Source organism: Felis catus, chromosome E2 (genome assembly GCF_018350175.1).
Source record: "Felis catus isolate Fca126 chromosome E2, F.catus_Fca126_mat1.0, whole genome shotgun sequence".
Classification (NCBI taxonomy): domain Eukaryota; kingdom Metazoa; phylum Chordata; class Mammalia; order Carnivora; family Felidae; genus Felis; species Felis catus.
In genome coordinates this window covers 20250409-20272503 of record NC_058382.1, presented here as the reverse complement: position 1 = coordinate 20272503, position 22095 = coordinate 20250409, and the positions used below count along the sequence as shown (strand labels likewise).

The 22095-nt window shown below is 42.3% G+C and overlaps 1 protein-coding gene across 1 annotated transcript; it reads left to right on the top strand.

The window, feature by feature from the left end:
• The first annotated feature begins 14693 nt into the window (after positions 1-14693).
• PDCD5 (programmed cell death 5) lies at positions 14694-21563 on the top strand. The gene is made up of 6 exons (XM_003997954.6): positions 14694-14863; positions 15727-15764; positions 19087-19148; positions 19965-20056; positions 20987-21058; positions 21377-21563. The coding sequence occupies exons 1-6, from the start codon at positions 14798-14800 to the stop codon at positions 21422-21424; spliced, it is 378 nt and encodes a 125-aa protein (XP_003998003.3). The 5' UTR covers positions 14694-14797; the 3' UTR covers positions 21425-21563.
• The last annotated feature ends 532 nt before the right edge of the window (positions 21564-22095 follow it).

Below are 22095 nucleotides of genomic sequence, written 5' to 3'. Positions count from 1 at the left end.
CTCCTTGGCTATAAATCCCCACTAGTCTTTGTTGTATTCAGGGTTGAGCTCGAATTTGCAATAATAAAGTCCTTACCATTTTAACAAGTATCAGAATTATTTTTTCTTTAACACATTCAAGTCAGGGGGAGGAGTTGGTCTAAGTAGGAGTAGCAACAGTTAGTTCATCCATTGCTCTGAAAATTAGCTGCTGCAGAATCCAGAAAAATAATTAAGAAGCAGTTGGAGATGCTAATAGAGTACGGAAGGCACATAGTCAATGGAACAAAAATTTTTTAAGTCCTATTAATTGGGACAAAGGAGGTTATTTAAACAAAATAGAAAATGCACATCTACTATGAACTGTTACAAAGTAAAAAAGGTGTAAAACTATTTATAAAAACAAGGAGAGGGGTGCCTGAGTGGCTCAGTCGCTTAAGTGTCTGTCTGACTTCCGCTTAGGTCATGATCTCACGGTCCGTGAGTTCAAGCCCGGCATTGCGCTCTGTGCTGACAGCACAGAGCCTGGAGCCTGCTTCAGATTCTGTGTCTCCCTCTCTCTGCCCCTCCCCCTGCTCACATTGTCTCTCTCTCTTAAAAATAAACATTAAAAATATTAATAAAAAAAACAAGGAGAAATCTATAGAAACAAAACTCTATCGTAAGAATTTTCAGTACTTCCTACTTCTTTAGTCTTTGATAGATCTAGTAATTAAAAATTAATAGGTATACAGAAGATATAAATAGCTTCCTATTTTGTATCAAACCTGTCCACAACCAATAAAAGAATCCTTCTTGTTTTCCAATCCCATAAAACATTCAATCCCATAAAACATTCATCAAAATTAATGATAAATAAGACAGTGGGGGAAAAAACACCCTCAGGATTTTATACAAGCTTACATTCTCTGACTCCAATGCCATTTAAAAAAAAACAACCCAAGAGTTAAACCCAAGAGTTAAAACAACCCAAGAGTTAACCCAAGAGTTAAAAGAATTCAGTCCCTTGAAATCTTCTGGTGGGCCATAGTATTTTTCAACAAACGTTCCCAGCTTTCCATTTTCCAGGCACAGAGTAGGACTGCATGTTACCCCCCTTTCATGGGCACCATCTAATGATTTGGTCAATGAAACGTGGAGCGAAAAAAATCATGGACATCATTTGGGGCGGAGCCTGAAGGGGACAGTGAGCCATTCGTTCCCCAGGCTGTCTCCACCACAGCAACCGGTATCACCACGATACAGCCGCTCGGTTGGCCAGGGTCTCAGAGTGGGGGGACGTGGAGCAGAGCCCCCAGCCAATGTCGGTGCACAGACAGAATGAGCAAGAAAGAAACTTCTACTGTTTTAAGCCATTCGGATTTTGAGAGTTTTGTCACTACAGCATAGCCAGCCCGTCCCAACTGATAACGGGCCTCCTAAGTGAGCCCTCAGCCAAGAACATCAAAACTGTGAGCAAGAGGCTAGAAAATTGGTGCTATTTTCAAAACGATGGACTGACCACTCGATTTTTCCCTTCTCCCTCCTCAGACCCTACACAGATGGTGGTAAAGAACTAAAACGGAAATAACATCCGTAATGACAAAGAATAACAGAAAGTTGTCAATCTGTGGAAGGAGCTTAAAAGAAGTTTCTGAGACCACGTCAGGCTGATACAGAAGGGAAAACAAATGAAACACCGCTGAGGGGGTTGCTGATCTTCCCTATGGAATTCTGGAGAAGCACAAGACGCGGGGGACAAGACACTGGGTCAGAAATATGGGGGTTACTTGAAAGACTGCCTTCAACAGTCCAGTCCCATCCCCTCCTCCCCTTGTTCAGAATGCAGGGCCATGAAACATCAGAGAGTCCCTCCATGAGGAAATGTAGTAACTCAAGAAAAAAGGAGAAGAAAAGGAAAAAAGGAGGAGGAGGGGGAAGAAGGGAGAAGGAAAAAGAGAAAGAGACAAATGTGTATTAGTTTAATAAGGGGTGCCATAAAAAATAGTTCCACTAAAAGCAAAAACAAATTCAACTAAGGAAAGAGAACTTATTCAAGAAATGGCATAATAATACACAAAATAATAAATAAAATAAACATATTTTCCAATTATTATCGTAACTATATTCAATGTTATTGCATTCAAAATCAAGAATAAAACACTCTGGAAATGGTGCAGAGAACAAGAAAGGGCTCTTATAAAATAAAAATATGCTGAAATAAATTGACCAGAAGGTTCAGAAGATAAAGCAGCAGAAATCTGCCAGAATGTAGAGACCAAGAGACGGAAGACATGAAAGAAAAGAGACACAGAAGATCTATCCGGAGGTCCGGTCTGACAAGCGCTCCAGAAAAGCGGAAATCAGAAAGAAGAAGGGGCGCCTGAGTGGCTCAGTCAGTTAAGCGTCTGACTTTGTTTGGTTCAGGTCATGATCTCGTGGTTTGAGTTCGAGCCCTGCATCGGGCTCTGTGCTGACAGCCCAGAGCCTGGAGCCTGCTTCCGATTCTGTGTCTCCCTCTCTCTCTGCTCTTCCCCCACTCACGCTCTGTCTCTCTCAAAAATAAATAAACAAAAAAAAAAAAAAAAAAGAAAGAAAGAAAAGAAAATCATCAGATGAACAATATGACAAAATTCTGCAAAGGTCCAGGTTTTTTTTTTTAATTTTTTTTTTTAACATTTATTTATTTTTGAGACAGAGAGAGACAGAGCATGGACAGGGGAGGAGCAGAGAGAGAGGGAGATACAGAATCTGAAACAGGCTCCAGGCTCTGAGCTGTTAGCACAGAGCCCAACGCCGGGCTCGAACTCACGGACCGTGAGATCATGACCTGAGCCGAAGTCGGACGCTTAACCGACCAAGCCACCCAGGCGCCCTTGCAAAGGTCCAGGTTTAAAAGACCCACCAAGCAAACAGTAGTAGACCCGTATCTTTGTAAAATTTTAGAACATTGGGAAAAAAGGAAAGGATCCTAACAACTCAAGAAAAAAACACCACTTCTGAAGGAACATACATCAGGTTGTCTTTTATCACCAACACCAACTGTTAGAAAACAGAGGAGCCATACTTTCATTCTTCAGGGGAACTGACTGCCGCACACCACTGAGTCATGGATTGACAAGAAAAGAAACACCTCTCGTGAAGGACACTTGAACAATCGGAGAGATATGAAGGTGGGTTGTACACCAAGTAGAAGATATTGTTTTATCTATATTGATTTACTGGGTACAATAATTGTACTTTAGTTACGTATGAGATGTCTTTGTTCTTGGGATATGCATACACAGGAGTGACGTGACATGATATCTGCAAGGTAGTGGGTTTTTTTTTTATGTTTATTTATTTTTGAGAGAGACAGAGACAGAGCGTGAACAGGGGAGGGGCAGGGAGAAAGGGAGTCACAGAATCCGAAGCAGGCTCCAGGCTCCAAGCTGTCAGCACAGCTGACATGGGGCTGAAACCCATGAACCAATGATATCATGATCTGAGCCAAAGTCAGATGCTCAACCGACTGAGCCACTCAGGTGCTCCAGTTCCTTTTTTTTTTTTTTTAATTTATTTATTTTGGAGAGAGAAAGAAGGCGGGGGGTGGGGTGGGGGGAGAGAGTAGAAAGAGAAAGAGAGAAAGAATTTCAAGCAGGCCCCACACTGCCAGCGCAGAGCCCAACATGGGACTTGAACTCACAAACTGTGAGATCATGATCTGAGCTAAAATCAAGAGTCAGATGCTTAACCAACTGAGCCACCCAGGCACCCCCTGCTGGATACGTTTAAATGGTGCAGAAAAACTGTGTGTGTGTGTGTGTGTGTGTGTGTGTGTGTGTATGTGTGTGTGTGTACACGTGCACACAAATGCATTCATGTGTGTGTAGACAGAAAAAGATAAAGAAATTTGGTAAAACCTTAATCTTACAGATTAGTGAATCTATGTGACAGATACATGTGTTCTTTGTATCACTCCTTCCATTTTTTACAGATTTGATATTTTTCAAACAAAAAAGTAAGGACTTTTATTTTATTTAAGTGTTTATTTTTGAGGAAGAGAGAGACAGGAAAAGTGAGCAAGGAAGGGGCAGAGAGAGAGGGAGACAGAGGATCCAAAGAGGGCTCCGGGCTGTCAGAGAAAGAGAGAGAGAGAGAGAGAGAGACAGAGAGAGAGAGAGAGAGAGAGAGAGAGAGAGGAATAGAGAGCCTGATGCAAGGCCTGAATGCACAAACCATGAGATCATGACCCGAGCCAAAGTCAGACACTTAATCAACTGAGCCATCCAGGCACTTTTTCATTACCCAGAAAAGTAAGGAATTTAAAAAATACTACCAATACATAACAAATATGGAAAGGAAAATATCAAATAACTCATTTTTAATTATTAATTAATTCCCCTCTCTCCCTGCCGCCCCCCCACTTAGAAACTCTAGCAAATGCAAAAATTTGAACAAGAAAAATAGTACACTACTTGGCTCTGTGTTGAACAATATTTTAAATTTTTTTTCAACGTTTTTTATTTATTTTTTGGGACAGAGAGAGACAGAGCATGAACGGGGGAGGGGCAGAGAGAGAGGGAGACACAGAATCGGAAACAGGCTCCAGGCTCCGAGCCATCAGCCCAGAGCCTGACGCGGGGCTCGAACTCCCGGACCGCGAGATCGTGACCTGGCTGAAGTTGGACGCTTAACCGACTGCGCCACCCAGGCGCCCCATCAATATTTTAAAATCATAACTGAGGGAAACAAAATGTGTCACTACAAAAAAAAATCAACTAAACACAAAGGAAAGCAGTCATGGAGAAAATAAGAAACAAAAATGTTGTAAAACATACATGAAACAAATAAAATGTAAAAGTAAGTGCTAAATAAAAAGCAGGATTCAACTCTATGCTACCTGTAAGAGAGTCACTTTAGAGCTGAGGACATAAACAGGTTGAAAATGAAATGATGAAAAAATACATCCCATATAAATAGTAACCAAAAAGGAACAGGAGTGGCTATCAGACAAAATAGACTTGAAGTCAAAAACTGTTATAAGAGACACAGAAGGGCATAATACGATGATAAAAGGGTCAATTCACCAAGAAGAAATAACAATTATAAAAATACATGTGTCAAACCCGAGAGCTCCTGAATATTTGAAGCCCACATTGACAGAATTGAAGGGAGATAGCTCTACAAGAATGGTACACTTCAATATCCCATTCTGCATAATGGAAGTAACAGTCAGACAGAAGATCAATAAGAAAATAGAGTACCTGAACAACACTACAGACCAGCTGGACCTAACAGAGAGATACAGAATACTCTAGCCAGTAAGAGCAGAGAACACATTCTTCTCAAGTGCACCCAGGACATTCTCGGGATAGACCATATGTTAGGCCACAAAACAAGTCTCAATACATTCAAAAGACTGACATAATACAAAATATCTTTTCTGATCACAATAGAATGAAACTAGAAATCAACAGCAGAAGGAAAACTGGAAAGTCCACAAATATGTGGAAATTAAACAACACATTTTTTTAGAGAGGGAGCGTGTGCGTGAGCAGGGAAGAGGGGCAGAGAAAGAGAATCTTAAGCAGGCTCCACACTCAGTTTGGAGCCCAACACAGCACTCGATCCCAGGACCCTGGGATCATGAACTGAGCCAAAATCAAGAGTTGGATGCTCAACTGACTGAGCCACCCAGGCACCCCAAACAATGCATTCTCTCTTTTGTTTTTTAATGTTTTTATTTATTGAGAGAGACAGAGCACGAATGGGGGGCAGGAGGGGCAGAGAGAGAGAGGGAGACACAGAATCCAAAGCAGGCTCCAGGTTCTTTGCTGTCAGTACAGAGCCCAATGTGGGGCTCGAACTCACAAACTGTGAGATCATGACCCAAGCCGAAGTCAGACACTTAACCGACTGAGCCACCCAGGCGCCCCTCAAACAATGCATTGTTAAGCAACCAATAGGGCAAAGAAGAAATCGCAAAGGAAAGTAGAAAATATCTTCAGAAAAATCAAAATGAAAACCAAAACTTACAGGATGCAAGAAAAGCACTGCTGAGAAGGAATGAAATCTTGCCATTTGCAACAATATGGACGGAACTGGAGGGTATTATGCTAAGTGAAATAAGTCAGTTAGAGAAAGACAGATATTATACGTTTTCAGTCATATGTGGAATTTGAGAAACTTAACAGAGGACCATGGGGGGAAGGAAAGGGGAAAAAAATAGTCTCAGAGAGGGAGTCAAACCATAAAAGACTCTTAAATACAAAGAACAAACTGAGGGTTGTTGGGGAGGGCGGGAAGAGGGGGAAATGGGTGATGGGCATTGAGGAGGGCACTTGCTGGGATGAGCACTGGGTGTTATATGTAAGCGATGAACCACAGGAATCTACTCCCGAAGCCAAGAGCACCCTGTATGTTAGCTAACTTGACAAAAAATTATATTTAACAGGGGCACCTGGCTGGTTCAGTCTGTTGAGCATTCGACTGGCTTGGGTCATGATCTCACCATTTGTGGGTTCAAGCCCCGCATCGGGCTCTGTGCTGACAGCTCAGAACCTGGAGCCTTCTTCAGATTCTGTGTCTCCCCCTCTCCCTGCCCCTCCCCCACTGGCACTCTGTCTCTCAAAAATAAATAAATGTTAAAAAAATGTTTTAATTATATTTAATAAATAAATAAATAAGAAAAAGAAAAGCAGTGCTAAGATGGAAATTTACAGCCATAAACACATTTAAAAATAAGAAACGTCTCAAATCAACACCTCGATGAAGTAGAAAAAGAACAAACTAACCCCAAAGCTAGCAACAGTTAGGAGATAATAAAGATTACAGCAAACGTAAACAAAATAGAGAACAGAAAAACAGTAGAGAAGATCAACAAAACCAACAGCTTGGTCTTTGAAAAGATCAAAATTTAAAAACCATTAGCTAGATTAACTAACTTAAAGATTCAAATAACTAAAGTCAGAAATGGAAGAGGGGACATATCTAGTGATTTTACAGAAATAAAAAGGATTATAAGAGAGTACTATGAACAACTGTACACGAACAAAATGGATAACTTAGAGGAATTGTTTAAATTCCTAGAAACACATAACCTACCAAATACTGAATCATAAAGAAAGATAAAATCTGAACAGAACAATAACCAGTGGGGAGATTGAATCAGTAATCAAAAAGCTCCCAACAAAGAAAAGTCCAGGACCACATGGTGAATTCTGACAGATACTTAAAGAAGAATTGTAACAAATCCCTCCCAAACTCTTCCAAAAACACTTTTGGAGAGAACACTTCCTAACTCATTCTATGAGGCCAACATTATCCTGAAACCAAAGTCATTTGTCTGACTTTGCCACACCAAAAGAAAAACAAACAGAAAACTACAAATATCCCTTATGAACACTGATGCAAAAATCACCAACAAAATACTAGCAAACAGAACCCAAAAGCGTATTAAAAGGATTATACACTATAACCAAGAGGGTTTTATTCCTAGAATACAAGGATGTTTCAGCATATGAAAATCAAAGTACCATATACCACAGCAAAAGAATGAAGGGGAAAAACCCACATCATTATCCTAATTGATGCATAAAAAGCGTTTGACAAAATTCAACACCCTTTCATGATAAAAATACTCAACAAATTAGGAACAGAAGGAAACTACCTTCACATAATGAAGGACATATATGAAAAACCCACAGCTAACACACTCAATGGTGAAAGACTGAAAGTTTTTCCTCTAAGATCAGGAATAAGACAAGAATGTTTGCTTTTACTATATCTATTTAACTTAGTATTGGAAGTCCTAGCCAGAGCCATTGTGCAAGAAAAAGAAATAAAAGACATCCAAATTTGAAAAGAAGTAAAATGATCTCTGTCCACACACAATATAATCTTGTCTGTAGAAAAGCCTAAAGAATCCATTTTGTTAAAAAACTGGTAGAACTAATGGACAAAGTCAGCAAAGTTGCAGGATGCAAAATCAACACAAAAATTAGTTGCATTTCTATTCATTAACAGTGAACCACCAGAAAAGTAAATTAAGAAAAATAATTCCACTTATGTTAGCATTAAAAAAGAATAAAATACTTAGATATTAATTAAACCAAGGAGGCAAACGACTTGCACACTGAAACTTTAAAATGTTGCCAAAATAAATGAAAGGAAACACAAATAAATGGAAAGACATCCCATGTTCATGGATTGGAAGACTTAATATAGTCAAGATATCAATACTCCCCAAAGTGACCTACAGATTCAATGTAGTATCGCTCAAAATCCCAATGACGTGTTTTTTCAAAAACAGAAAAATTTATTCTAAAAGTCATATAGAATCTAAGGGGACCTTGAGTAGACAAAACAATCATGAAAAAGAACAAAGTTGAAGGTCTCACACTTGCTGATTACAAAATTCACTTACAAAGCTACAGTATTCAAAACAGCGTAGTACTGGCACAAACACAGACAAATAGAGCAGTGGACTAAAACAGAGCACTGAAATAAACTCTCACATACATGAGAGTTTAAATGTATAAATAACTTTATACAAGGGTGCCAACACCATTCAATGGGGAAAGGATAGTCTTTTCAACACATGGGGATGGGAAAACTGGATATCCACATGAAGGAAGGAGGAGGAGGAGGAGGAGGAAGAAGAGGAGGAGAAGTTGGAGCCTTACCTTACACCAGACACAAAAAAAATAAAACAGGTCAAAGACCTAAACATAAAAACTAAAATTATAGAACTTCCAGAAGAAAACAAAGCAGGAAAGCTTTATGACTTTGGATTAGCAATAATTTCTTTGGTATGACATCAAAGGCACAGGCAACACAAAGTAGATAAGTGGGATTTCATCAAAATTAAAAACTTGTGTGCATCAAACAACACTATCAACAAGAGGGAAAAGGCAACCCATATATTGGGAGAAAAATTTCCAAATCATATGTTTACATATAAATATATAAAGAACCCCTACAACTCGACAACAAAAAAAGAAACAACCCAGTATATAAAATGGACAAAAGACTTGAATAAACATTTCTGAAGATATACAAATGGCCAAAAGCACATGAAAAGATGTTCAGCATCACTAATTTAAATGCCTATCAAAACCACAATGAGATACAACTTCAGTTAGATAGCTCTTATCCAAAAACAAAAAATAACAAGTGTTGGCAAGAATGTGGAGAAATTGGAATGCTTGTGAATTGCTGGTGGAAATGGAAAATAGCACAGCCACTGTGGGAAATTGTACAGTGATTTCTCAGAAAAAAACTAAATATAAAATTACCATATGATTCAGCAATTCCTCTTCTGGATGTATACCCAGAGAAGTGAAAGCAGGGACTCTTAACAGATATTTGTATGCCGTATCAGCAGCATTAATCACAATAACCAAAAGATGGATAATAACCAATACAAGTGTCCACTGACAGATGAATGGATAACTCAAATGGAATTTTATTTGGCCTTAAAAAGGAAGGGAATTCTGACATATGCTACAACATGGCATCATCCTAAGTGAAATAAGCCAGTCACAAATGTATGATTCCACCTATAGGAGGTATCTGGAGTAGTCAAATTCATAGAGACAGAAAGCAGAATGGTAGTTGCCAGGGGCTGGGGGAAGGAGGGAATGGAGAGTTAGTGTTTAGTGAGTGTCGGGTTTCAGTCAAGAAAGATGAAAACGTTCTGAAGATGGATGGTGGTGCAAAAATTAAGAAAGGGAAACCTCACTAAAATGCAGCAGGGAGGCTAGATGGCGGGGGTGGGGGTTGGGGGGTGGTACAATGGGAAGTCTTTTTTTTTTTTTTCCAACGTTTATTTATTTTTGGGACAGAGAGAGACAGAGCATGAACGGGCAAGGGGCAGAGAGAGAGGGAGACACAGAATCGGAAACAGGCTCCAGGCTGTGAGCCATCAGCCCAGAGCCCGACGCGGGGCTCGAACTCACGGACCGAGAGATCATGACCTGGCTGAAGTCGGACGCTTAACCGACTGCGCCACCCAGGCGCCCGGGAAGTCTTACCACTAAACATCAATTATAGGAAGAACTGTCAGTTAAGGAACCCAGCAGAAGAACCCTCAACAGAAAAGAATCATTAATTGCAGGCATCAACTCGAAAAGATGTACATGGCGTCTCCTGTAAGAAATCAACCCCCTATAATTCAGCCAAAGAGAAACCGTCATCACCCTGGACTCATGATCTTTTGTTCAAAACAACACATCTACACTTTATCCTTCTTCTCTATCAAATAAGATTCCTCTCCTTTGTTTCCTGGACTTGTCTATGGTTTTGCCATAGCTTATTGGTCTCGAATTGAGATTCTGTCAGTCCTGAATAAACCCACTATTGCTGGTAAAATAACTAACGCCCGTTTATTGTTAAGGTTAACAGTGGTGAAGACTGCACAACAGTCTGAATGTACTTAATGCCACTGAATTATACACTTAAAAATGGTTAAAATGGTAACTTTTATGCTATGTATCTTTTACCGCGATTATAAAAGAGCAAAAGAACTGGAAAAGCTATTTATTTTTAACTTTTAGAATCAACCTACATACAAAGCAAAAAGACTTAATTACCATTGCAAATCAGAATATCAGTAAGATATAGAAATATACGCACAGATAATAGAAGCTGAGAATGTACAAAAAAAGATATGAGCTTACCGTAGGGTAGAGATGCTAATATCTTTATCTTTTCAATCTGAGAGTGAAGAGACACCATCTGTCCTTGATAGAATGAGAAATAGAAAGTGTAAGGATATTGCTTAAAGATACAACAATAACCAACTTTAGAACTAAAAACAGTAATAGGTGTATTAAGAAATTAAGAGGAGGGCACCTGGGTGGCTCAGTTGGCTAAGTGTCCCACTTCAGCTCAAGTCATGATCTCAATAGTCCGCGAGTATTGAGCTCTGCATGGGGCTCTGTACTGACAGCTCAGAGCCTGAAGCCTGCTCAGATCCTGCGCCTCCCTCTCTCTCTGCCCCTCCCCCACTTGTGCTCTCTCTTTCTCTCAAAAATAAACAAACATTAAAAAAAAAAAGAGTCAGATGCTCAACCGACTGAGTCACCCAGGCGCCCCAATGCTTACCCATTTGTATTCCTCTCTGTATATATTGGTGCTTAGAACAGGTGCTTGGCACATAGGAGGCACTCAGGCGCCTCTAAATAGAGAGCCTTTTAACTCATGTCCTGATTCTGCCTGTGCCGTAGTTATTAAAAGAATAAATCGGGCACCTGGGTAGCTCAGTCAGTTGAGTGTCAGACTCTTGATTTCTGCTCAAGTCATGATCCACCACCGCCACCCTGCCCGGGGTCATGGGATTGAGCCCCATGTTGGTCTCCACATTCAGCATGGAGCCTGCTAAAGTTCTCTCTCTCTCCTTCTGTCCCCTCCCCCATTCACACATGCTCCCTCTCTCTCTCTCTCTCAAAAAGAAAAAAAAAAAGGAATAAATGAGGGCAATACTAGAAAGACACCTCAGAAGCCAAGCTAGAGGCAAAAGTTTTCACTGTTGAGGATCTCAGACTGGGTTGTGTAAGAGTGGACCAAGAATAGTCGCCTCTCCCTATATACCACTGACATTAAAAAAAAAAAAAAAAAATATATATATATATATATATACACACACACACACACAATTTGATCAAGGTTTAAAGAAACTATTATTACTTCAAAACAACAGAAAAATGCTTTAGGACACTGTGAACAAGAAAAAATAAGAACACTGAATACACTATATTTGGGATGCAACCAAAACTTCGCGCACAAATTCATTCCTTTAACGTTTTTATTATTAAAAAACAATAAAAATAAACAATAGAGCACTGAAGGAACCAGAGAGAATATAACAATGAAAATATTAAAAAGAGGTAGAAATAAATATAAAAATAGAATGTAATCAATTACAAAAGAATACTGATAAATGTGATTTCTTTTAAAAAAATTTTTTTAACGTTTATTTATTTTTGAGACAGAGAGAGACACAGCATGAACGGGGGAGGGGCAGAGAGAGAGGGAGACACAGAATTGGAAGCAAGCTCCAGGCTCTGAGCCATCAGCCCAGAGCCCAACGCGGGGCTCGAACTCGCGGACCGCGAGATCGTGACCTGAGCTGAAGTCGGACGCTTAACCGACTGCGCCACCCAGGCGCCCCTATAAATGTGATTTCTTTGTGGAAAAAAAAGCAGCGAAATATTAAAATGGCTAGAAAGTATAATCGAGAAAAATAATAATGTAAACAAACACATCAACAATCCCTAAAGGGATGGAACCACAGACACAGATGTGACAGCCATACATTTTTAAAATGTGAAGCCCTGAATGAATGGTTCTCTAGAAATTAAAATTGTCTTGAGCAGAAACAGAAAACTTGAGCAGGCTGATGACCCTAGAAGACAATAAAAAGCTGCCAAAACGATATATTTAAAAGAGGGGTCTGACTCAGATCTTTTTACGGAGAATTGTTTCACTTCTGCTCTCCAGTTGTCACATAACTACAGAAAGAAGTTATCGTAACTCTGTGATGTGTTTTTTCAAACTTTAAATATCTGATCCATGGGGAATGCATTTAGATTTAAGGAATGAGGTGAGAATCCCTATCAGTTGATTCTGGTTTCCTCATTTCCTCGTGGGTGAGGGCCACGTCCTCTCTAGCCTTGAGAAGTGAGTAGCTCACAGATGGTCCACAAAGGGTCTCCACCGTGACTCCCTCAAAACTCCAGACTACCATGTTTATAAACTATCCCTCTTACAACTTTTTCTTAAAGTTTATTTATTTATTTTGAGAGAGAGAGAGAGAGAGAGAAAGAGAGCACTAGGGGAGGGGCAGAGAGAGAGGGAGAGAAAATCCCAAGCAGGCTCTGCACTGTCAGCACAGAGACCATGAGATCATGACTGGAGCCAAAATCAAGAGTCAGAAGCTTAACCAACTAAGCCACCCAGGTGCCCCAAATCTTTTTTTTTTAAGATTTTATATTTAAGTTATCTCTACATCCAATGTGGGGCTCAAACTCACAATCCCCACACTCCACCAACTGGGACAGCCAGGCACCCCTTTCCCCCCTTAAATCATGCTTGCTTACATATTAGAGAAGAGGATCATTAATGTTGAAATTCAAAATGTCTAATAAATGTCTAATTCAAAAGACATAGATTCTCTGTACCTAAATTGAAATATTTATACGCTAATAATGTTTACAGCAGCATTATTCACAATATCCCAAAAGTGGAAACAACCCAAGTGTCCATTGACAGATGAGTGGATGAACAAAATATGGTGTGTGTGTGTGTGTGTGTGTGTGTGTGTGTGTGTAATGGAATTTTTTTCAGCCCTAAGAAGTAAGGAAATTCTAACACACCACAGGCTACAAATGGATGAACCCTGAACACAGAATGCTAACTGAAGTGGAAAGACAAATACTGTAAGATTCCACCTACCTAAGGTAGTCAAAATCTTAAGATAGAAAGTAGAAATTGGGGAGTTGTTATTGAATGGGTATAGTTTCAGTTTTACTAGACGAAAGGAGTTCTAGAGATTAGGTGCACAACAATGTTAATGTATTTAACATTATTGAACCAAATAATGGTTAAAATGGTAAATGTTATAGTTTGTCACAACTGAAAAAAACAGCAGGTGGATAACCCGGGGGTTAGGGACTCAGCATTACACCGCCTCCCCCTCCACACACAACGCTTCTATTCTAAAGGCCACCCGCCAGGGAGTTCACCCAGCATATCTGCCCCCCAAGTTCTCCCACAGGCCCTTGTGTGCCTGTGGAGTGGGGGTGGGTGGGAGTGTCTATGGGGGGTAGGAGGGGGTGTCTGGGTGAGGTGGGGAGGTCTTTGGGGGGCTGGGGTGGTGTCTATGCGGGCCAGGCTGGGATAGGGTGAGGGGTAGTTGTCTAGAAGTTTACACCACGCCCCACACACACCCCAGCTCCAACCTCTGAGCAAAGGCCTGTCTGGGCCAAGTGGGCTGAGTCTCGTCGTCCAAGTTTGCTTTAACTTGGCTTCTTTTTTTTTTTTTTTTTTTTTCAACGTTTATTTATTTTAGGGACAGAGAGGGACAGAGCATGAACAGGCAAGGGGCAGAGAGAGAGGGAGACACAGAATAGGAAACAGGCTCCAGGCTCTGAGCCATCAGCCCAGAGCCCGACGCGGGGCTCGAACTCACAGACCGCGAGATCGTGACCTGGCTGAAGTCGGACGCTTAACCGACTGAGCCACCCAGGCGCCCCTTAACTTGGCTTCTTAATGGCCCAGTGGCAGGGACTTTGTCCCCAACTCCCCGACCCCCGACTCATTTTAAGTGTACAATTCAGGGTCATTTTAGCAAATGCAAGAGTGGTGCGACCATCACTGCAATCCAGTTTTAGAACTTTCCCGCAGCCCACGTGGCTTTTCTGAGCCCCTGCGTTCTCAACTGTAAATGGAAATAACATGAGCCTAGCACGGATCGGCCACCAGCAGAGTTTACATACTATTATTATGCTTGTTGATGACTGCCGTTTTGTAGACTACTATCCTTTTCCTCTGGCAGTGCGGTCACAGCCCGCCGCGCTCGCGTGAGCAGCGCGTCCAGCGTGGGCGGGGAGGTGGGATTCGCGAAGACTTGCGTGGGGTTATGCCCAAACGCCGCGGGGCACCCTACCGCCTGCGATCGAGCAATCGGGCCTCTCCCGGCGCCCTGGCTGCGGCTGGCGGCGCGGCTCCGGGCTGGATTGGTGATGCCTGGGCGCTGCGGGCGCCTGCGCAGTGGGGAGGGTCGCCCTCGCGCCCGGGCGCCGCTGGAGAGTCCTCGGAGCTTGGCTGCGGCTGCTGGACTCAGAACCGCCGCACCATGGCGGAGGAGGAGCTGGAGGCGCTGAGGAAGCAGAGGCTGGCGGAGCTGCAGGCGAAGCACGGGGTGAGCGCCCCCGCCCGGCCCGTTCCTGGCGGGCACCGCCCTCGCCCGGGGTGGAGGGCGCGGCCCCAGGCGGAGGTTCAGGCACCGCGGCTGGAGCTCGCCCCGCGGGCCCAGGACCCCGTCGCTGGCCCCCGAGGCCGGCCTGGGCCCCTCTCCGGGCGCGTGGGCGCTGGGCCGCGGAGGCCGACCGCGTGCGGCCCCCGGGCGGGCAGGCGCTGGGCCTCGCCGGGCCGGCGTCTCTCCAGGACAAAGTGCTCAGCTCCTCGGTTCTCTCCGTCCCCTTAGCTTTCTGGCCGAATTGTTTCCTAAAATTAGGGTGTTCCGACCCAAGTAGTCGACATTGTTTGAGGGTCTGCTGTGTGCGAGGTGCTGCGGGTACAGTGGGGAACATCCTCTCTGGCGGAGTTGCGGGTCCCGGGGAGGAGCCAGGCGCCCAACACTAATCCCGTAGATAAAGTGCTCAAGTTAAAGACTGCCGAGGGACCACCGTGATAGGGCTGGAGCGGGAAGGTCCCCAAGGAAGCGCCCTTTGAATCCGCGCCCCCAATACCGAAGCAGATATTATTATGACCTCTTAAACTCCGGTTTCGTAGGACAGGGACTCCCCTCCCTCATGGTTGTTTGTATTTAAAACATTCTACTAGATTGTGATTTTAGAAGCTTGTCAAAACATTGTAGTAAGTGGAAACTATCCTATTGATTTCTGTGAGGCCCAGCTTTTAGTTATTTGGTGATAATTTGATTCTTACCACTGCTGGAGCCTATTAGGTATCAGAAACAAGAAAGTAGTTCCTACTTTCTTCTTAAGTGAAATTGACTAAAAGATACAATTTTTACTCCCCCCCCCCCCCCCCCCCCCCCAGGATCCTGGCGATGCAGCACAACAGGAAGCAAAGCACAGGTATGGGCTGGAATTCTGAACTTTTTGAAGGATGGTTCAAAATGGTAAAAAACCACCAAATGGGTTTTATTTATTTATTTTTTTTTAATTTTTTTTTTTTTAACGTTTATTTATTTTTGGGACAGAGAGAGACAGAGCATGAACGGGGGAGGGGCAGAGAGAGAGGGAGACACAGAATCGGAAACAGGCTCCAGGCTCTGAGCCATCAGCCCAGAGCCCGACGCGGGGCTCGAACTCACGGACCGCGAGATCGTGACCTGGCTGAAGTCGGACGCTTAACCGACTGCGCCACCCAGGCGCCCCACCAAATGGGTTTTAAAATTTAGTTATTATATTATTACTATTTTTTTTTTTTTAAGTAATCACTATACCCATGGTGGGGCTCACACTCAAAACCTGAGATCTAGAGTTGCATGCCCTGGGGCGCCTGGGTGGCTCAGTCTCTGAGCATCTGACTTGACTCCGGACTCCAGGGGTTCTGTCAGCAGGAGCGCGCTTCAGATCTTCTGTTGCCCTCTCTCTCTCTGCCCCTTCCCCATTTGTGCTCCCGTTCTCTTTCTCAAAAATAAACGTTTAAAAGAAAAAAAGTCACATGCTCTTCCAGCTGAACCAGCCCAGGCACCCCTAGTTTAGTTATTTAATAGATGTGTCCGTCTTAAAGTTTTTCCTGGCATAGAGATTTTCCCATAAATAATCAGGGTATTTTCGTTATTAATTTGCTAATTAAAGAAAGGTATATGGAACTCCGCATACTTCCCTTGTAATTGCTGGTTGATGTTGCTTCTCTGCTAAACTGTGATTACCTTAAAAATGAGCCTAATAATAGGGCTACCTCATGGGGATGTTGTAAGGATTACGTAGGTACAGTGCTTCACATTTAGTAAATTTCTCTGCACATTAACTGTTAAACTCCTCTTATCCCAGCACGTGGTTGGGCACCTCACACATAGGAGATTCAGTGAATTAACACCCAGTTACCTCACCATGCTACCTTTTTTTCCTAACGGTGATTTAAACACACACACACACACACACACACACACACACATAAAATTTACCATAATAAATATTTTTAAGTGTGCAGCTCATTTGTGTTTACTGTAGTGTTATTATGCAACAGATCTCTAGAACCTTTTCATCTTGCAAGACGGAAACTCTGTACCTGTTGAACAGCATTTTCCCCTCTCCCCATCATGCTGCCATTTAACTCATTCATTCATTCAGCAAGTAGTTATTGAGCACCAGGTCCGAATCAGGCACTGCTGGGTCTAGAGAAATCGGCAGGGCAGAAAAGGTTCCGTCCCTCTGGGGCTTATTAGTGGGAGAAGAATGGTGCTGAGAAGAAAATAAAACTACGACGTGAATTTCATTGATTGTAAGACATGTATTTTTTCACATTTCACAGAGATTAGAGGGGCGCCTGGGTGGCGCAGTCGGTTAAGCATCCGACTTCAGCCAGGTCACGATCTCGCGGTCTGGGAGTTCGAGCCCCGCGTCGGGCTCTGGGCTGATGGCTCGGAGCCTGGAGCCTGTTTCCGATTCTGTGTCTCCCTCTCTCTCTGCCCCTCCCCCGTTCATGCTCTGTCTCTCTCTGTCCCAAAAATAAACGTTGGAAAAAAAAATTAAAAAACAACAGAGATTAGATCTGTCTCATAATGGATCGCTCTTGTCCTGGATTCTTCCAGAGAGGATTTATTTTTGCTTCTGCCATAACTTGGGTACATTTCTAACCTGAGACCTTTTAAAATTAAATTCTGTGCTTGAGGGGCATCTGGGTGGCTCAGTCAGTTGACCGTCTGACTCTTGATTTTCCTCAGGTCATGATCTCGTGGTTTGAGGGTTCGAGCCCCTTGTCATGCTCCGCACTAGCAGTGTGGAGCCTGCTTGGGATTCTCTCTTTCTGCCCCTCCCCGCCCCTCCCCTATTCTCTTGCTCTCTCTCAAAATAAATAAACTTAAAAAAAATTCTGTGCTTGAGATTTCACTCACCCCCAAGCAGTGTAAATTCAGACAGAAAACCTGTAAGACTAAAGCTTGAAGTTCAGACTCTGACAGGAACTTTTTTCTTCCTTCACTCGGGACCAAGGCTGATGGCATGCATCCTTTCTGTCCCTTTCTGCATGGCGGGTTTATTTTTTGTTTACCTTGTACTGTGGGTGTTACTCTTTGATACCCAGCTTTAAGTAGGGATCTCTTATTAGACTCGCCCATTTTGTTCTTAGAGGTACGTAAACTATGGCGCATCTTACAATTGATGGCATTCTTTGATTCAGTGAAATCTAGTCACAGTAAATAACAGGGTTGAAGTACTCAGGGGCAATAAGGAAATGCCCTGTGGAGGTGGGCTGTGTGCCGCCGTGTGCTTAGCCACCTCAGCTGGGGGTGGCCCGTAGGCACAGCCAGCCCCAGCTCCCCTTCTTTTTTAATTTTTTTTTTCAACGTTTATTTATTTTTGGGACAGAGAGAGACAGAGCATGAACGGGGGAGGGGCAGAGAGAGAGGGAGACACAGAATCGGAAACAGGCTCCAGGCTCCGAGCCATCAGCCCAGAGCCCGACGCGGAGCTCGAACTCCCGGACCGCGAGATCGTGACCTGGCTGAAGTCGGACACTTAACCGACTGCGCCACCCAGGCACCCCAACTCCCCTTCTGATTCAGTCGGAGGATCTGCTTTTGTCTGTGTTGTGTAGTAAGTTCCCTAAAGGATTTCATTTGGGAAAAACTTTTTTTTTTTTTTGCTGCTTAAATAAAAGTTCGAAACCACTGTCCTGAGAACTAGTTCCCACTTGAATCGGTAGAAAGATGCAAGGATGGTTGCAAGGTTATAATTTCACTCCCCCTCCCCACTCAAAAAGTGGAACTGAGTCTTGAACCATGGGGTCTGGTTCCAGCTTGGCCAGGTTTACCTGTGTCCCCATAACATAGCCTTCCTAGGTCTCAGCTTCATCTCTAAGAAAAATCACAGATTAATCATTTGGTCCTTTAGTTGCCTGGAATCTTAACTACCAATTTCTAGAACCTCTCACACACTGGGTACTTTATGTATGTTGGCAATAGTGGAGGAACTAAAACTCCACCCTGAATGATGAAAATCTAAAGTTTTACCTTTAAACCTGGTAGGTTAGTACCCACATAAAATAAAGCTAACTTTTGAGGGCGGGCCTGGACTCCTACTTGAGTATGGGAACTGCTGCCCGCGCGGTGCCTGCCATAGCGCAGTCTGTGTGCGCGGCAGGCTTCCATCTTGGGAAACACGGGAGTTGTGTGTTCAGTAGGAATGCTGACAGCATGGTTCTAATTGTGCTGATCTGTTTGTGTCGTAGGGAAGCAGAAATGAGAAACAGTATCTTAGCCCAAGTCCTGGATCAGTCAGCCCGAGCCCGCCGTAAGCATCTTTAGTTTCCTCTAACTTATTTCCATAAAATGGACCTGAGCTACTGGAATAGGGCAAGGGATCTAGGATATCGTTGCTGTCTCTGGATTAAATATTTGTTTAACGTAAAAACGTGATGCAGATAAAGTTGTAAGAAATGTGAAGTTAATAAACCTAAAGAAATGTAATTAAACCGTTGCTAAAAATACCAGCTCAGTTCTCGCTTATCAAAGAGATGATCTCCAAGTGCATTTTGGGTCAAATTTATAGGAAACCACTCTTTAATCGAGTCAATCACAAAATGTTGCTGGTAGTTTATGTGGGTGATGGGGATTTGGGAGGTTTATTGTCTCTGTTTTAGTGTATGTTCATAATTTTTCACAGTAAATTCCAAAACACATAGAAAAAACTCATAAGCCAATCCAAATGAGCTAGTATCTTTTGTATTATAACTTGAAGCCTGGCTTAGAAGAGGCAGGTTTCTTAGATGGATCAACAATTATATATGTGTGGTCATACAGAAATTGCTTTCCGTTTAAGTGGAAATCATTAAAAAATAATAATAATAAAAACAAAAGACCTCAGGCTTAGAATCTGAGGACCCAAGTTGAATCTTGGCTCTCCCACTACCTCTGTGTGGTGTTGACTGAGATTGACATGGCTGCACTTGAGTTTCCTCATTTTTAAGACGGGCTGTTGTACAATCTGCCCTACCTGCCTACTTTGCTAGTCTCAAAACACAGGTCTGTGAAGTGCTTTGGAAATGTTGGTGAATAGTTTTAAGTTCTCTAAGTGCATTTAGTTTTGACTCCTTCTTTTTCTTTTTAGTAAGTAACTTAGCACTTGTAAAGCCTGAAAAAACTAAAGCAGTAGAGAATTACCTCATACAGATGGCAAGATACGGGCAACTAAGTGGGAAGGTAAGCTTGGACTGTCTTGAGGCCATTTTACTTGTTGTTATTGACTTTATCAAAACATATCTTCAAAAGGTCAGTTTCATCTTCTAGTTCAGAAGTTCTTGTTGACTATTTCAGTGAAGCAATTTATAAAGGAGAGAATACTTGTGTCTACCATAAATCCTAAAAGATAACTAATTGCCTTTCCTAAAATCCTCTGCTGCTTTCCTTTATGACGCTGCTATGGAACCTTGATGTGTGTGTGTGACCCAGGGACTATTAGGGTCAGCATCTAATTGCTTCTACACTGGCAACAGGTTTGTCAATGATACCAAATAAAATACTACCCATGTACGTAGAAGTTAAGCGTGTTTTGCAAAGGAGGAGGTGCTGAAATTCCTGGTTATTGTGTGCGTGGCTGTGATGCCCTGATGAGCTCTGGTGAGCCTGACCTTCCTTCAAGATCCTTCCTTCAAGATGAGCCCCACCTGCGCTGGAAGCTGGCTGTTGCCTCCATAGCCTGCGGGGATCAGGCCTGCGCTTGAACCCCTTCCCCTAAGAGCGTGTGCGGAAGAGACAATGACTGTTCATCTGTTTTGAGTGACTTCTCTCCTTCATTTAAGCTCTTCAAGAGCAGAAGCTGTGTGTCTCCAACACAGGTGTAGGTGGTTGTCATTGTCTGTTAGTGGCGCTAAAGGTGTTCTTAAGTACTCTTAATGTGGAATTTTCCTGAGAGAGCTAATCGATGGATACCTTCCCCTCTCCTCAAATGAGGCTAGCAGAGCAAAATTGATTTGGAACTTAAACCAGTAGTTAGAACCTCCTGTCTTGCCTCTCCTTCCTTGCCTCTTGACCTCTGCCCCCGTGCCCCCAGAAAGATGAAAACCCTTCAATCTGCTGAGGTATAAACTCTTTGTTTAAAAAAAGTACTGTTTTTCTTTCTGGTTATCCTAGGTATCAGAACAAGGTTTAATAGAAATCCTTGAAAAAGTAAGCCAACAAACAGAAAAGAAAACCACAGTTAAAGTAAGTTTCCCCAAATGCGCATGGCAAAAGAAGATTTTAATGATGAGTGTTAAATATCCTGTATTTATCTACTGTATCAAAACATGTTTCAGTCCATAAACATTTTCCATTTGTAACAGGTGAAAATTTGGGGAGAAAGGCTGCACTTGTTGAGGGGTCTAATTATTAAAGCTCTTCTGTTCCCCCCCCACCAATCGATACAAAACCCTAAGTTGTTTCAAAGGTCTAATGTCTTGTAGTAGTAGACCTTGTTCTTGTCAGAAAGTCTGAGTTCTGCTTTATTAAACCTGTTATGACACTCCTTTACTTTCCCCCCAGTTCAACAGAAGAAAAGTCATGGACTCTGATGAAGAGGATGATTATTGAGTTTAAGATGTTTAGAGACTGGAACTTAATGGAACAGTTCTAGGACAGATAACACTTGGTGGAAGTAAAGATCTGATTGTTTACTTTGTTTATTGTCTATATGCCTTTTAAAAAAATAAACTTGTTATGCAAAATAGAACAATTTGGGCAAAGTTTTTTTGTACCATAGCCGAATGAACAGATCTGCGTTTGGAATTTTTTCTTTCATACCAAAAGTTTATAAACGTGTAGCAGCATGAATATATTCTTTGTAACTGTGACATTAGTGTTAGGAAAATGGCCTTTGCGGAAATAGACGCTGGCTTACTCTTCACTAAGAAGGAAATAGCATCCAGTAACATGGTCGTTAAAACCCATGGATTGAGAGGAATCAACTTTTAATGTTTAACATCTAATATTTCCAAAATCTAGGTTCTGAAACCAGGTACACTATTTTTCTTCCTGAAGATAATCTGTATGTTTAAGGTAAGGAAATTCCTTGCTTTGGTTTCATTTATAACCTACTTTTCAAAGGCACTGAGACTATATTATCTTAACAAATATTACCCCAATCCAAGACAGTGGTACTTGCATTGCAGAAAATTACCAAAATAACTAGGAGACACTGATAGTAATACAGGAACGATAACCAACATGTTGGAAACAAAGTAAGTGCCTTCTAACTTTAGCAG

What these genes read in the sequence shown, in the direction of transcription:
- PDCD5 (XM_003997954.6), top strand. Translation starts at nt 14,798, where the DNA reads ATGGCGGAGGAGGAGCTGGAGGCGCTGAGGAAGCAGAGGCTGGCGGAG. An exon ending in TCAGTCAGCCCGAGCCCGCC is followed by an intron (nt 19,149 to 19,964) that starts GTAAGCATCTTT and finishes TTTTCTTTTTAG; the next exon opens with TAAGTAACTTAGCACTTGTA. An exon ending in ACGGGCAACTAAGTGGGAAG is followed by an intron (nt 20,057 to 20,986) that starts GTAAGCTTGGAC and finishes TGGTTATCCTAG; the next exon opens with GTATCAGAACAAGGTTTAAT.